The 14373-nt window shown below is 47.4% G+C and overlaps 1 protein-coding gene across 1 annotated transcript; it reads left to right on the top strand.

Moving 5' to 3' along the window:
• The first annotated feature begins 1100 nt into the window (after positions 1-1100).
• Positions 1101-13513, top strand: SLC25A34 (solute carrier family 25 member 34). The gene is made up of 5 exons (XM_040423417.1): positions 1101-1757; positions 4693-4758; positions 11604-11756; positions 12054-12188; positions 12275-13513. The coding sequence occupies exons 1-5, from the start codon at positions 1356-1358 to the stop codon at positions 12449-12451; spliced, it is 933 nt and encodes a 310-aa protein (XP_040279351.1). The 5' UTR covers positions 1101-1355; the 3' UTR covers positions 12452-13513.
• The last annotated feature ends 860 nt before the right edge of the window (positions 13514-14373 follow it).

The following is a 14373-nucleotide window of genomic DNA, read 5'->3' as shown; positions in this document are numbered from 1 at the left end:
TTTTGCTCTTCTAAACTCTGCTATTTTTTTTTAACACTGCTGTAAAAGCTGCTTGAATAACCAGGTTTCATGACTCCCATATACCACAATGAAGATAGCAGAGCTCAAGCATGGCCACCTCTCCACCTCATCTCCTTTCTGGAGTGCACCATAGGCGTCCGGAGACCCTCATTCTGCCGATATGTATGTAGGACCCAGAGATGGGCACTCGCTCTATTAGTACTTGCCTGTCCCTGCTCCAACTCTACGTGTCATTCCTCTTCTCTCTGACATGGAAATTACATGTGAGCAGACACAGACGACACAGACGAGCATGCATGTGGCCATTGGGGGCCACAGAGAATTGCATTGCAGGCCACATGTAGCCCTGCGCTCCTTCAGTGTCTGGATGTGACTTTACTTCATTATATCTTCTTAGACCAGGGGCGAAGCTATAGGGGGTGCAGAGGTAGCCGTTGCTACCGGACCCAGGGGCCTGAGGGGGCCCAAAGAACCTTGTGCCGCATAAGAAGACACTGGTATTATAGAAAGTGCATGCTGGTCAAAGTACACCTCTGGCTGGAGGGGAAGGGGTTAGGTCTTTCCTGCCCCCAGACCACAAAGCATTGAGAGGTGGGCCCAAGCTGAACCCTTGCACCAGGGCCTATGTGCTTTTAGCTATGCCCCTGTCCTTATAAATGGGCCCGACCGGTCATCATTTACTGCACAGTAGTCAATCGCTGGAATCCCCCTTTAAATCCTTCATATCTGGTTATTACAACTCTCTGAACTATGACGTATATTCACAAGTTGCTTTTGTCACTTTTTTTTCCCGCATTATTGCATCAAACCCACAGCGACCGATACTGAGCATAAGATCCCATAATAGAGAGACAATCGTCTCCTGACGATCACATTTAAAGGGCCGGTAATGAAACAAAGGCAGAAACCAGGAAATGCAGTGGAAGAGGCGGCAGCCGGTGACCTTTCCCCTATATGTGACAAGCGGTTGCTCCACTAACCCCCCCTCTCCGGGTCCCGGAGGTGTGTGTGGATAAGAAGCCACAGATTGGTCAGGGGAGGGATGGAGGGTTGGACGCTGGGAGTTAGGATCCCAGAGCTGATGAGTGTGCAGGCAGAAGCTCTATGGCTGCACCACACAAGAGACTGCAGCCTCCCACTTGATGCCAGCTTCATGCCCCTGTGTTTGTCACTGTGCTTGGCTGACATCAGAGAGCACATTCGATGGACGTCTGATGCGAGGCATTTGCTGCGGGTCCTGATGGAGGGCGCCATGTCTCCGCTGTGACCGATTGCACCTGTTACAGATTTTACGTCCCTTTAACCTTTTGCGTTATTTTTCTCTGTGTATAAACATGGTGAGCCCTCCGCCTGGTGCTGCCATCTCCATTTCTCCACCGGTGGACTTCGTGCTGGGTGCGTCCGCGTGCTGCCTGGCATGTGTGTTTACTAACCCGCTGGAAGTGGTGAAGACGAGGCTACAGCTGCAGGGTGAACTGCGCGCCCGGGGGTCTTACACGCGGCATTACCGGGGGGTCGTACAGGCCATGGTGGCGGTTGGTCAAGCAGATGGACTGCGCGGGCTGCAGAAGGGGCTGACGGCAGGACTGCTATATCAGGGAATGATGAATGGAGTGCGCTTCTACCTGTACTCATACGCTGAGAACATGGGACTGACGAAGCAGCCGGGGGGCAATGTGGCTGCAGGGGCAATCGCTGGAGCAATGGGGGCATTTGTGGGGAGTCCAGCGTACCTGGTAAGTAAACCACTCAGTCTCTGGCCACTGTTTTGTTCCACTTTGTATGTACCACGGATGTAGCAGAGCTGAACCTGTCATTTAACTGAATACAAGCTTGTGATCATTCTCTGAGTACAGATAATGTAGAAGATGTCACCTGCAGTCCTATGTAACACCACAGATAACACAGTGATAGCTCTCTGAGTACAGATAATGTAGAAGATGTCACCTGCAGTCCTATGTAACACCACAGATAACAAAGGTATAACTCTCCAAGTACAGATAATGTAGTAGATATTACCTGCAGTCCTATGTAACACCACAGATAACACAGTAATAGCTCTCTGAGAACAGATAATGTAGTAGATGTCACCTGCAGTCCTATGTAACACCACAGATAACAAAGTGATAACTCTCTCAGTACAGATAATGTAGATGTCACTTGCAGTCCTATGTAACACCACAGATAACACAGTGATAACTCTCTGAGTACAGATAATGTAGTAGATGTCACCTGCAGTCCTATGTAACACCACAGATAACACAGTGATAGCTCTCTGAGTGTAGGTAATGTAGGAGATGTTCTCTGCAGTCCTATGTAACAGCGCAGATTATAGTGATAGATCAGAGTACAGATAATGTAGTAGATGTCACCTGCAGTCCTATGTAACACCACAGATAACACAGTGATAACTCTGAGTACAGATAATTTAGTAGATGTTCTCTGCAGTCCTATGTAACAGCGCAGATTATAGTGATAGATCAGAGTACAGATAATGTAGATGTCACCTGCAGTCCTATGTAACACCACAGATAACACAGTGACAACTCTCTTTTTATACTACCTCCATCACTATACCTCTTTCTGTCTCTGAGAAATCTGGGTGACACCAACATGGCTGCCATCACTGCTCCCATAGGTGTTGCCACTTTGCCCTTTTCATTCCCACCTTGTATTATCACATCACAATCCTCCATTCTGAAGTCTGGGAAAACTGGTTAACAACCTCGTGGGCAGACCTCACAGGTCCCTCTGAGGTATACTGTAGATTTTCAACTTTACAATTACAATATTGATCCAGAAAGTGTTTTTCCGGTTCCGTATATTAGACCCTATTAGATAATTTTGCGCTATTGTGCAAAAACTATTAATGTGTATAAATATGCAGGAAAAATTGACTTTCACACAATGAACCATAAGGTCTCGTGCACAGGACCTTATGTATTTTGTGGTCCGCAAAAAATACGGAAAAATACGTGTGCATTCCGTATTTTGCGGAACGGAACAGCCGGCCCCTAATAGAACAGTCCTATCCTTGTCCGTTATGCTGACAATAATAGGACATGTTCTATTTTTTTTGCAGAACGGACATGCGGACATATGGACACCGAATGCCCACGGAGTAACTTCCTTTTTTTTGCGGACACATTGAAATGAATGGTTACGCATACGGTCCACAAAAAAAAAAAGTAACAGACACAGAAAGAAAGTGGGGGCGGCCATATTGGTATCACTCAACTTTTCCAGCGACAGATAGAATTTAGAATTAGCACAATAGAGGTTTTAATAACCTCCCCGGTAAGAAAAGACCTTAGTTTATAGTGACGAGCAAACAGCCGCCATTGTGTGACAGAAACCAGATCTGCAGGTCCCTGGCACTGGTGGCGCTGACTCTGCCAGGCTCCTCTAACAATGACGAGGGGAGGAGGATCCTGGTAGATTCCACCTGGAAGATCATCACAGATCTCCTGTCCTGAGAGTTTGTGACAATGTATCAGTTCGGGTACCTTGTATCACTCTGGAGTCCAGGCTGTTCAGCTCATAGATTGCCTGGAATGGATATAATTGTAGCAAACCCTCAGCTTTGAGAAGTATTTGGTCTGTAGTAGCTTTTAAACCTCTGGATGTAAACAATAATGTTTTCATTCACTGACAGCAAAATACATTTTAAAAATAGTTAGAAATGATATACTAAATTAATACATTTTAATTAATTTTAATTAAAGGGAACCTGTCACCGGGATTTTGTGTATAGAGCTGAGGACATGGGTTGCTAGATGGCCACTAGCACATCCGCAATACCCAGTCCCCATAGCTCTGTGTGCTTTTATTGTGTAATAACACCGATTTGATACATATGCAAATTAACCTGAGATGAGTCCTGTATGTGAGATGAGTCAGGGACAGGACTCATCTCAGGTTAATTTGCATATGTATCATATGTATCAAATTGTTTTTTTTTTACACAATAAAAGCACACAGAGCTATGGGGACTGGGTATTGCGGTGATCTAGCGGCCATCTAGCAACCCATGTCCTCAGCTCTATACACAAAATCCCTGTGACAGGTTCCCTTTAAATGTTAAATTAATAATTAAATTTACAATTTAGTAAACTATAGTTTATTAGAAAATTGTGCAACTGCATAAGGTCCCCCCAAAACTGAGCAGATTGGCGACCCCCCGAGTTTCTCTTTAACAATGCAGCAATCCCTGTCCCCCATGTGACCGGCGTCTCTCGTTACTTATGACCTCTGTGTCGGTATTTTAGGCTACACGACTCCAAGGTGACATCACTAGGAGCTTCAGTCTGCAGGCGACCATTGAGGAAGGACACTGCTCCCTCATATGCATCCACCATTATACCGCCACATAGATTACAGTCCTTCCATAGTCTATATGTGAAGTCCTGGATAGAATAGCGCACTGCAGCCCCGGACCCTATAGAACCCAGTGTAAGTCCATGGCCTCCATCCAGGTGGAAATTAAAACTATGGCGCAGTGTGTAATAGTGTAACCCCCTCCCTGTCATGTCAGAGCTCGTACGCCCCCCACCGCTCACCCCAATATCAGCATCGCCCACTTATTTCCCAGGATTTACTTAATCTTACAATATTATTCCAAATACCGACTCCTGAAAATTCATCATCTGAAACCCTGCTCCTTTTCTACAGGTAAAGACGCATCTTCAGGCGCAGACGGTGGCCGCCATTGCTGTAGGACATCAGCACAATCACCAGGTGAGATGGGAGGAGAACCGACGTCTATAACCCCAGATACATAGTGATATATCCTGCAGATTATTACACCACTAACTTCTCTAGAAATCTGCAGAACATTGCTCTGTGCTCTCTACCTCCTGACAGATACATAGTGATATATTCTGCAGACTATTACACTACTGACCTCTCTAGAGATCTGCAGAATATTGCTCTGTCCTCTCTACCTTCTGACAGATAAACAGTGAAATATTCTGCAGATTATAACACCACCAACCTCTCTAAAGATCTGCAGAACATTGCTCTGTCCTGTACTGCCTGACAGATACATAGTGATACATTATTCTGCAGACTATTACACTACTGATCTCTCTAGAGATCTGCAGGACATTGCTCTGTCCTCTACCTCCTGACAGATACATAGTGATATATAATTCTGCAGACTATTACACTACTGATCTCTCGAGAGATCTGCAGAACAATGCTCTGCTCCCTCTGAGCAGGATTGGTGGGATCTATATGGTTGTTTACAGTCAGTAACTGGTTGTTAATGGTTTGTGTCAGGATACAAAGTCCAGAGGAGGTGGGAGCCGTGTCTCCTCTTCTGACTGGTTTAATGATTGTGACAGCGGCCGTTCCTCGTCACCCAATCGGTAATCCGTCCTATGGCCCGGCCCCCCCGAATTATTATTCTACTACTGGGGTGACTGGACTCTGCACATATAGTCTCTGCCTCCTGCTCCTTGTCACGTTGTCACGTTGAATTGTCACTGGTGGCTATAGCTGACAGTGCTGTGTGATACACATAATGCCTCCAATGAGATCAAAACCCCACATAATGCTTTAGGACCCCGCCTTTCCTACATGGCACCTGTGCTGGGTGTTCGTTTGCTCAGAGCACTAGGGCTCCATTGTAACAATGCCTATCCTTGTCCGCAAAACGGACAAGGATAGGACATGTTCTATTTTTTTTTTTTTTCCGGTGCTACGGAACGGACATACTGACGCGGACAGCACACGGTGTGCTGTCCGCATTTTATGCGGACCCATTCAAATAAATGGGTCCGCATCCTATCCGCAAAAAAACGGAACGGACACGGAAACAAAATATGTTTGTGTGCATGAGGCCTTATAGGAAGGAATAGAGGGGATCAGATCCTCCTGCCACCTATGGACGTCCCACTTCCAGTTCACTCCAGTCCTTCCCAGCAGCAAGACAGGACGAATGTATAGCACCAGGGGTCGGGGCTCAGATGCCCCATCTGCCCCCAGTGATAACAAGAAAAAATCAAGTGCCCCAGTGTTTTTGTTTATTGCCACAGGGAGAGAAGGATAAGTGGCTGCCCGACACCTACAGCTCCACTTATCTCCAGGGGAACAAACGATAGACATGTGCCAGAGATGGCATGCAAGCCGTGTGTCACTGGCACACAGCCTCACGAGACGCACAGTGCTGCACCTTTAATAAAAAAAAAAACAATTCAGATGCGCCACACAGGGTGTGTCTGTTAGGCCCTTCCCGCCGTGCCAGCTACCAGACTCCACTACCTCAAGGGCTGGCTGCTGTACCCGCTGGTGTTCCTCTGCTGCTCTATCACTGCTGGCATAGGCGACAGCAGAGAGAAGGGAGAAGTGGTGACACAAGGGACAGTGATGGGAGTAGTAGTGGCACAGGTGACAGCAGAAGGGAGGAGTAGTAGTGGGCAGGGCATGGTGTGCTAGGACAGGCAGATGGAAGGATGATGGTGAGGTTGAAGAATGGGGGAAGCATTGTGACTAATTTGGGGGTGGGAGGATGGTGAACCTGCAGGTGACTGCTGCGGGTAATGGGGGGACAATGTGGAGCAAGATTCTGGCAACTCTGGGGTGGTCGAAGGATGCTGAGCCTGCATGTGATTACTGGGGGTGATGGGGAGAATGCTTCCGACAACTTTGGGGGTTGTTGGAAGATAGCGAGCCTGCATGTGACTGCTGGGGGCAAGGAGAGCAAGCTTCTGACAACTTTGGGACGTGTTGGAGGATAGTGAATTTGCATGTGACTGCCGGAGAGACCCGAAAGTCTCCTCGTATGAACCACAGCTGGATTGTCTTTGCAAAGAAAATCAGGAACAAGGCTCAGACTGAATGGTAACTTTATGTCACATGCAGTTTGTTGTGTTAGGCCTCATGCACACGACCGTTGTTGTGTTCCGTTCCGCAAAATGGGGTTACGTTGTTCCGTGATCCGTTTCCGTGTGTCTTCCTCTTTTTTTTGGAGGACCACCAGACATAAAGGAAGGTAAAAAAAAGTCTAAGACAGGTTTGCCATGCAAATGATAGGAATAAAACGGACGCGGATGACAATCTTGTGTGCCTCCGCGTTTTTTAGCGGTCCCATTGACTTGAATGGGTCCGCGAACCGTTTTCCGCGGACAAGAATAGGACAGGTTATATTTTTTGGACGGACTAGAACCACGGATCACAGACGCGGATGGCAAAAGGTGCACTATCCGCATTTTTTGAACAGCTCCATAGAAATGAATGGGTCCGCACCTGAAATGCTAAAATCGGCGGAACGGACGCGGAAGCAAACAACGGTCGTGTGCATGAGGCCTTATATGACTTTCCTGTATTGCCCGGCACACTGAGCACTTCTGCTATGATTTTTTTCCTTGGCACAACGTCCGAAAAAGGTTGCCGACCCCTGTGATAGACCGTAATAAAATACAACCTACCTGATCCTTGTTTCCCCTCAGGCATAGGACATGTTAGATTTTTTTTTGCGGACCACGGAACGGAGCAACAGATGCGGACAGCGCACCCGTTGAAATAAATGGGTCCGCATTTGAGCCGCCAAAACTGCGGCTCGGATGCGGACCAAAACAACGGCCGTGTGCATGAGGCCTAAGGTGTGGATCTCATGTCTGATCACAATGTAATTATATCACTATTATATCAGTGATGTCACTAACAGGGGGCGGGGCTGTGACAACCTCTCAGACATGATATACAGGCTGGTTGTCAGCAGTGATAGATGAATAGCTGCTCCTGTAGTATAAGGTGTGTGGATCTGCAGCGAGCCGGACCGCAGGCGAAAACACGTGAGGCTCACGGTGGGCCGATGGGGGTAGTAGTTGTTTGTACTCACGGTTAGTAGGGCCTCCCTGGGCCGGCAGTGCAGTGGAGGGGAAGACAACACTAAATCCTCCGTGGTACTCTCTATTGCAGGGAACACCAGCCAGATGGAAGTTGAGGTGCCCTTGATGGTGTAGGTGTTATAGGTGCGTTGGTGGCTGGGCCCCTGTGTTTGTGACGCCAGCACCGTAAAGTGCAAATGTTGAGTGTGTTAGTAGTAGTAATGAAGAGTCAGTTGTAAAAAATACCAACCTTTCCTTGAATCAACAGTTTCCAGGCAGATGTTACAGTCCATCAATAAAGTGCATTCATGTGGCATAAGTGATGACTCCACTTATCAGGTTTAGGCAATTGTCAGTTGAGGAGTTCTCTTTAAGGCTGACACTTCACAGGCAAGACTTCTTAGAATAGTTCTAAGCTTAATCTATAGCACTCTGGTACTAAATATGCTGGTTTCGGTTTACTTTGAGCTATCCTATAAGGGGCGTTCTCCCTCGTGGCAGGCATCAGTCTTCTGCTACATTATTTGCAGGATGCTCTCCTAAAAAGGTTTAGGTTTTTCCACTATGTCCTGGAAGGCTTGTGTAGTGGATAAGGACAATTCTGCTCACTAATTATCCATACGTGTCCCGGCACTTGGAAAGTTGCTCTCAGGCACTTGTGCTGATGAGGTCCATAAGCTAGATCCAGCTGTAGCCCTCACTAGGCTTACTTCATATTTAGACATAGACTCACTGTCTTCTCCAGGCTTGATCAGGGCCCAGAGGAAAAGAAAACAGCTACATGTTGATTTAGGCCTGTTTCTCTCCTCCATGAACTTGCTTCCCCTCTCTCACTCTGACTCTAACATAACATTCTGCTCTAAGCTAGACACACCCAAAGCTATATATAGTGTGGTGCCAGCACCACCTAGGGGCGAATGGGTGGAATGACAATGCCAGACTGATAATGTGAAATATACCTTACATTAGATAAATACATAGATAAGCAGAGGTTTAAAGTGTCCCATTTACACAGATATGTGGGACGCTGCAGATTCATCACAATGACATGATATTACTATTAGGGTATTTCAGCCTTTATGTTGTTTCCCATGTGTTGGGGTTAGGGCTGTATTATAATGGCAGATGAGCCTTATGATTGACATGAAAGAAGCATTACTTCCGAGCAATCACCTGCTCGTCGGCGGAGGAGACCACTGCTATTACATGCAGTGATCTCCTCCACGGTATGGGGAAAAATGATCGCTGATGCCATCGCTTGACCTCATACAGAATCATTATTTACCGGCAGCTGAGCGCAATTAGTAGGGTGGCCAGACTTCCGGTTTTAGGCCGGACAGTCCGGTTATCAGGCTCCCTGTCCCCCGTCCGGTGCAGGGCCTGGACGGACACAGGGATGTTCTCCTTTTCAGTTGCTCAGGTTCAGACAGCAGCATTGCGCTGTCTGAGCGTGAGCTGCAGTAACTGACTGAGGCTTCTTTTACCCCCAGTCAGTCACTAGAGCCGCAGACATGGCTCCCTGTGGCTGACTGAGGGGGGGAGAAGCACCCCGGCTGCCCCCAGCTCACCTTCCCCTCCGAAATTTCTTCTCTCTCCTCTCCCCTTTTTTCCTCCCGGCTGGCGACAGGGGAGCGTGGCGTCACAGAGGTGTGGGTGTGGTTTTATTTATGAGGGCGTGGTTTGTCATTTGGGGGTGTGGCCGGTAAGGTCCGGCTTTCTTGGGTGAAGCCAGTGGCCACCCTAGCGATTAGGCAGCACGATCTGCTGGCGGCAAACGATGATTTTTGTGCCTGCATAGAAGATGCTCATTCATCAGTTAATCAGCAGCACCTTTACATTGGCAGATCATCGCTAACGAGTGTTCCTACGAATGCTTGTTAGGGCTCATGCACACAAACGTTGTTTGGTTCTGCATCCGAGCCACATTTTTGCGCTCCATGGGCCTGGAAAAAAAAATAGAACATGTCCTATTCTTGTCTGTTTTGCGGACAAGAGTAAGCATTTCTATTATGGAAGGCCTGTTCTGCACATGAGCGGCATTCGTGTTTTGCGGATCCACAATTTTATGGATCCGCCGCGCGGTCGTATGCATAAGCCCTTAGGGCTCTTTCACACGAGTGGATCCTGTGCGTGTAATCCGCTGCGTGGAAGAGAGCCAAGCCCCGTTCCGGACAGCAGAGACACTGAGCACTAACATGATTGTGATCTTTTTACTACAAAATTACAGTGAGATAAAGTGGTCACTGTGATTTTGTAGTAAAAAGATCACAGAGAGGCACGGAGATGTTAATGCTCCATGTCTCTGCTGTCCGGAACAGGGCTTGGCTCTCTTTCACGCAGCGGATTACCCGCACGGGATCCACTCGTGTGACAGAGCCCTTAGGCTGAATTCACACTTCAGTTATTTGGTCAGTTATTTCCCAACCAGGTTTGGGTCAAAAACACAGAACAGGAGGAAATCTTTCCATTGTACCTTATCTCTGAGTAGGCTTCACTACTGGTTTTGGCTCATAATAGCTGATGGAAATAACTGACCAAATAACTGAAGTGTGAATTCAGCCTTAGCGATGATCTTGACGACCCTCGGCCAGTGTAATACAGGTATTACCCTTGTATAGGCCGGTGACTGCTCAGATGTTTTGTTCAGCTGTTTTCTTATCTCCTTCACCTTTGTTCCAGCTCAGGGGCCGCACCTGCCGATTATGACACAGCAAAAAAACACGCTATCTCCTCATCAGTAGTGTTGAGCGAACTTCTGTTTTAAGTTCGGCGTCTAAAGTTCGGCTTCCGGTTAGCGGAGAATCCCGATATGGATTCCGAATTCCGTTGTGGTCCGTGGTAGCGGAATCAATAATCGGCCATTATTGATTCCGCTACCACGGACCACAACGGAATTCGGAATCCATATCGGGATTCTCCGCTAACCACAAGCCGAACTTTAGACTACTCATCAGGTGATGACGTGACTGAAGGTATAGCGAGAGTACGTTACCTCCTGGCAGGCAGGGCTGTGCAAAGCCACCAGTCATCAAGGAATAAAAGATCTGTCCTGTAACACTTGTAAACCAATGTTCTGCTGATCTCTAGGGAGGTCAATGGTGTAATAATCTGCAGAATAACATGTGTCTGTCAGAAGGGAGAGAAGACAAAGCAATGTTCTGCAGATCTCTAGAGAGGTCAATGGTGTAATAATCTGCAGAACAACATGTATCTGTCAGGAGGTAGAGAGGACAGAGCAATGTTCTGCAGATCTCTAGAGAGGTCAGTGGTGTAATAATCTGCAGAATATATCACTATTAGAGATGAGCGAATTTCAGGTTACGAAATTCATTCACACTTTGTTTACTGGTATAAGCTGAATCGCGTTATGGATCCTGTTACAACGGACCATAACGCAATTCTATGACGGAATGCATAACGGAATGCCTTTAGAGGTATTCCGTTATTCATTCCGTCATAATAGAAGTCTATTGGCTGCAAAACGGATCCGTCCCGTTTCTGTTATGCAGGGGAGTCCTCCTATTATGACGGAATGAATAACGGAATGCCTCTAAAGGCATTCCGTTATGCATTCCGTCATAGAATTGCGTTATGGTCAGTGGTAACGGAATCCATGATGCAATTCACCTTTTACCAGTAAACGAAGCGTGAACGAATTTCATAACCTGAAATCAGGAGGTAGAGTGAGCAATGTTCTGCAGAGAGGGTGGTGTAATGATCTGTCTGATGAACCCTTTATCTTTCGTACAGAGTGTCAGTTCTGCGTTTGAGACCATCTACAAGAAGCAGGGAGTCTTGGGACTGTGGCGTGGCGTTAACGGAGCCGTCCCGAGGGTGATGGTCGGATCTGCGGTGCAGCTGGCGACTTTTGCTAATGCTAAAGAATGGGTCAAGCATAAGAAGGTAATGTAGACGGGTCACCAGGTGGATCTGCCACTCCCTAGAGGTGGCCGGCTCTGATTCATTTTCATGGGGTGCTCCTTATAGGTACAGTATGTTCACATGCAGTAGACCTGAAATTTCACCTGGACGGGGCTTGCAGAAATCCATGCACCTGCGGCACTTTCAGAAATTTCTGTGACTAATCTGCTGCGTGTGAACCTACCGTAATAGTGTGCTGACGTATGTAGGGGACAGATAGGATAAATTGTTGGATTCCCGTGTCGATTTCATGTAATGATGGAGCTTTTTGTCTTCCAGTGGTTCTCAGATGACAGCTGGCTGGTGCCGTTGGCCGGAGGGATGATCAGCAGCGTTGGTGTGTCCGTAGCAATGATGCCATTTGACGTGGTCAGCACACGGCTGTATAACCAGCCTGTGGATAGTGAGGGCCGGGTGAGCGCAGCTCCGGAGTCTTCCTTGTGTCTTCTCCTTCTTCTCATCCCCTCCTCGCTCATCTTCTCTTGTCTTTTGTTCCTCAGGGCCGACTTTACCGGGGTTTCCTGGACTGTTTCTTGAAGATCACCCACAAGGAAGGTTTCCTCGCCCTCTACAAGGGCATTGTCCCGGCTTACGTCCGCCTGGGGCCACACACGATCCTCAGCCTGCTCTTCTGGGAGGAGCTAAGGAAAATGACGTATCATTACCAGCACCACTGAGGGCGGAGCCAGCGCGGACTTAACTTCCAGGACCCCAACATGGGGGCCCATATGATCTCAGGACTCAAAGTTTCCAAAGCAAAACTGAGGTGATGATAAGTGGCAGAGATTCTGGTTTCTTGTGCCAAGAGTGGGGTGAGCGATGGTTATAATGTCACCTGCAGACAATGGTGCATCCCCTGTGGAGAGCGGACGCTTGTTGCAAGTGTTCGTAGTTTTATTTTAGTTACTTTTTAATATTTTGGGGTGCAGGCGCCCTGTCCTCCCTCCCCCAGATAACAGGGTCCATATAATGTACAGAATCAGGGTTATCCCTTGTTGTGGGGGAGGGGGTTGTACGTATGATAAATTAAAATGTGGCGTTATTGACGCCATGCTGTTTTTGAATCATGTGACCTCCCCAAATATGCTGTGATCCCGTGACTCGGCATCAACCCCTTGGTTAGTTTACCTATTTATTACCTCCCAGCAGCAACCAGACATTATGCTGCCGCTCAAACTAAAGGAATCCTAGCAGTCTATGACCTTGTCAGCTCGGAGATTTATGGCGGTAATATGAACGTTAAAATGCGCCCACATCATAGCCGTGTGAATAAGGGCTCATGCACACAAACGTATTTTTGGTCTGCATCCGATCTGCATTTTTTGCAGGTTGTATGTGGACCCATTCACTTCAATGGGGCCACAAAAGATGAGGACATGAGGTCATCCGTATGTCCGTTCTCCGGCCCCGCAAAAAAAATAGAACATGTCCTATTCTTGTCCGTTTTATGGGCAAAGATAGGACCGTTCTATTAGTGGCCGGCGATTGCGTTCGGCAAAATGGGGAATGCATGCGGGAGGTATCCGTTATCCAATTTGCGGACCGCAAAACAGCCAACGGTCATGTGCATGAGTCCTAACAAACATGAAAACGACTTCTACTATAAATAGGACAAGAATTAGCGTCTGCATGTTCTGAGGAGTCAGATCAGGGAGTAATACGACCACATCATATAAGTGCCTTGTGTACTGCGCCACCTGATGGAGAGTTACAAATAAAAAGATCTTTCTTACCTGAAATCTGGCGAATTTCTTTTTACATTATTATGGCTCTATCCACACGGCTGTAGTTGTTTTTTTTTTGAGGATTATTGGGGATTGGGTGCGGACCCATTAATCTCAATGGGGCTACAGTTCCGCGGCCCTGCAAAAAAAAAAAAATATAACATCTCCTATCCTTGTCCGTTTTGCAGACAAGGATAGGACATTTCTGCAGGAGAAAATAAACATGGCGGCAGGCACTCGGCTGGGATCCGCGTTTTGCGGACTGCAAAAACAGATACGGTCGTGTGCAGAAGCCCTTATTATATTGGGTTATTACAAAATGCCAATTATATCAAGTGATCAAGTGACAATGGCACTCGGTGACATTTATCTATCTCTCTGATGCTATGAGATTTACCACCCCTTTCCCGTGCTTGGGCAGCAGGAACCACTTGGCACTGAAATCACTAAGCATGGGCTCCCTTGTGCATCCCAATGCCCATATCACGCTGTACTTTCCTGTACAGCGCTTCGATGTGGGCGCTGAATGCAGCAGGAGCCGATGAACAATGTTCTCACAACCTACCTCCCCCCCTCACCAATGGCTTGGTACCACCACATCACGCTTCCAGGATGGTGAAGCAGGAGCCACTCTCCACTACATTGCTCAGTGCAGGAGTGAGTTTGGATGAACCGCTTCCTTCTCCCCACTCGCGCTTTGAACCTCCTACATCAGAACCCCCCCAGCTGGTAAGTGCAGACCACAGTGCGCTCTACAGTATAAACAATTAGGTGTCAAGTCCTCCTCTATTGGCTTACATAATATATACCATATTTTCCAGACTATGAGGGCTCATTCAGACGACCATATGAATGGGTCCGCATCCATTGTGGAA

The sequence above is a fragment of the Bufo bufo genome, chromosome 1, assembly GCF_905171765.1.
Source record: "Bufo bufo chromosome 1, aBufBuf1.1, whole genome shotgun sequence".
Lineage (NCBI taxonomy): Eukaryota > Metazoa > Chordata > Amphibia > Anura > Bufonidae > Bufo > Bufo bufo.
Note: the sequence above shows the minus strand (reverse complement) of the source record. Positions and strands in the feature narration are given on the sequence as shown.

What these genes read in the sequence shown, in the direction of transcription:
- SLC25A34 (XM_040423417.1), top strand. Translation starts at nt 1,356, where the DNA reads ATGGTGAGCCCTCCGCCTGGTGCTGCCATCTCCATTTCTCCACCGGTG. An exon ending in GACATCAGCACAATCACCAG is followed by an intron (nt 4,759 to 11,603) that starts GTGAGATGGGAG and finishes TCTTTCGTACAG; the next exon opens with AGTGTCAGTTCTGCGTTTGA. An exon ending in AATGGGTCAAGCATAAGAAG is followed by an intron (nt 11,757 to 12,053) that starts GTAATGTAGACG and finishes TTTGTCTTCCAG; the next exon opens with TGGTTCTCAGATGACAGCTG.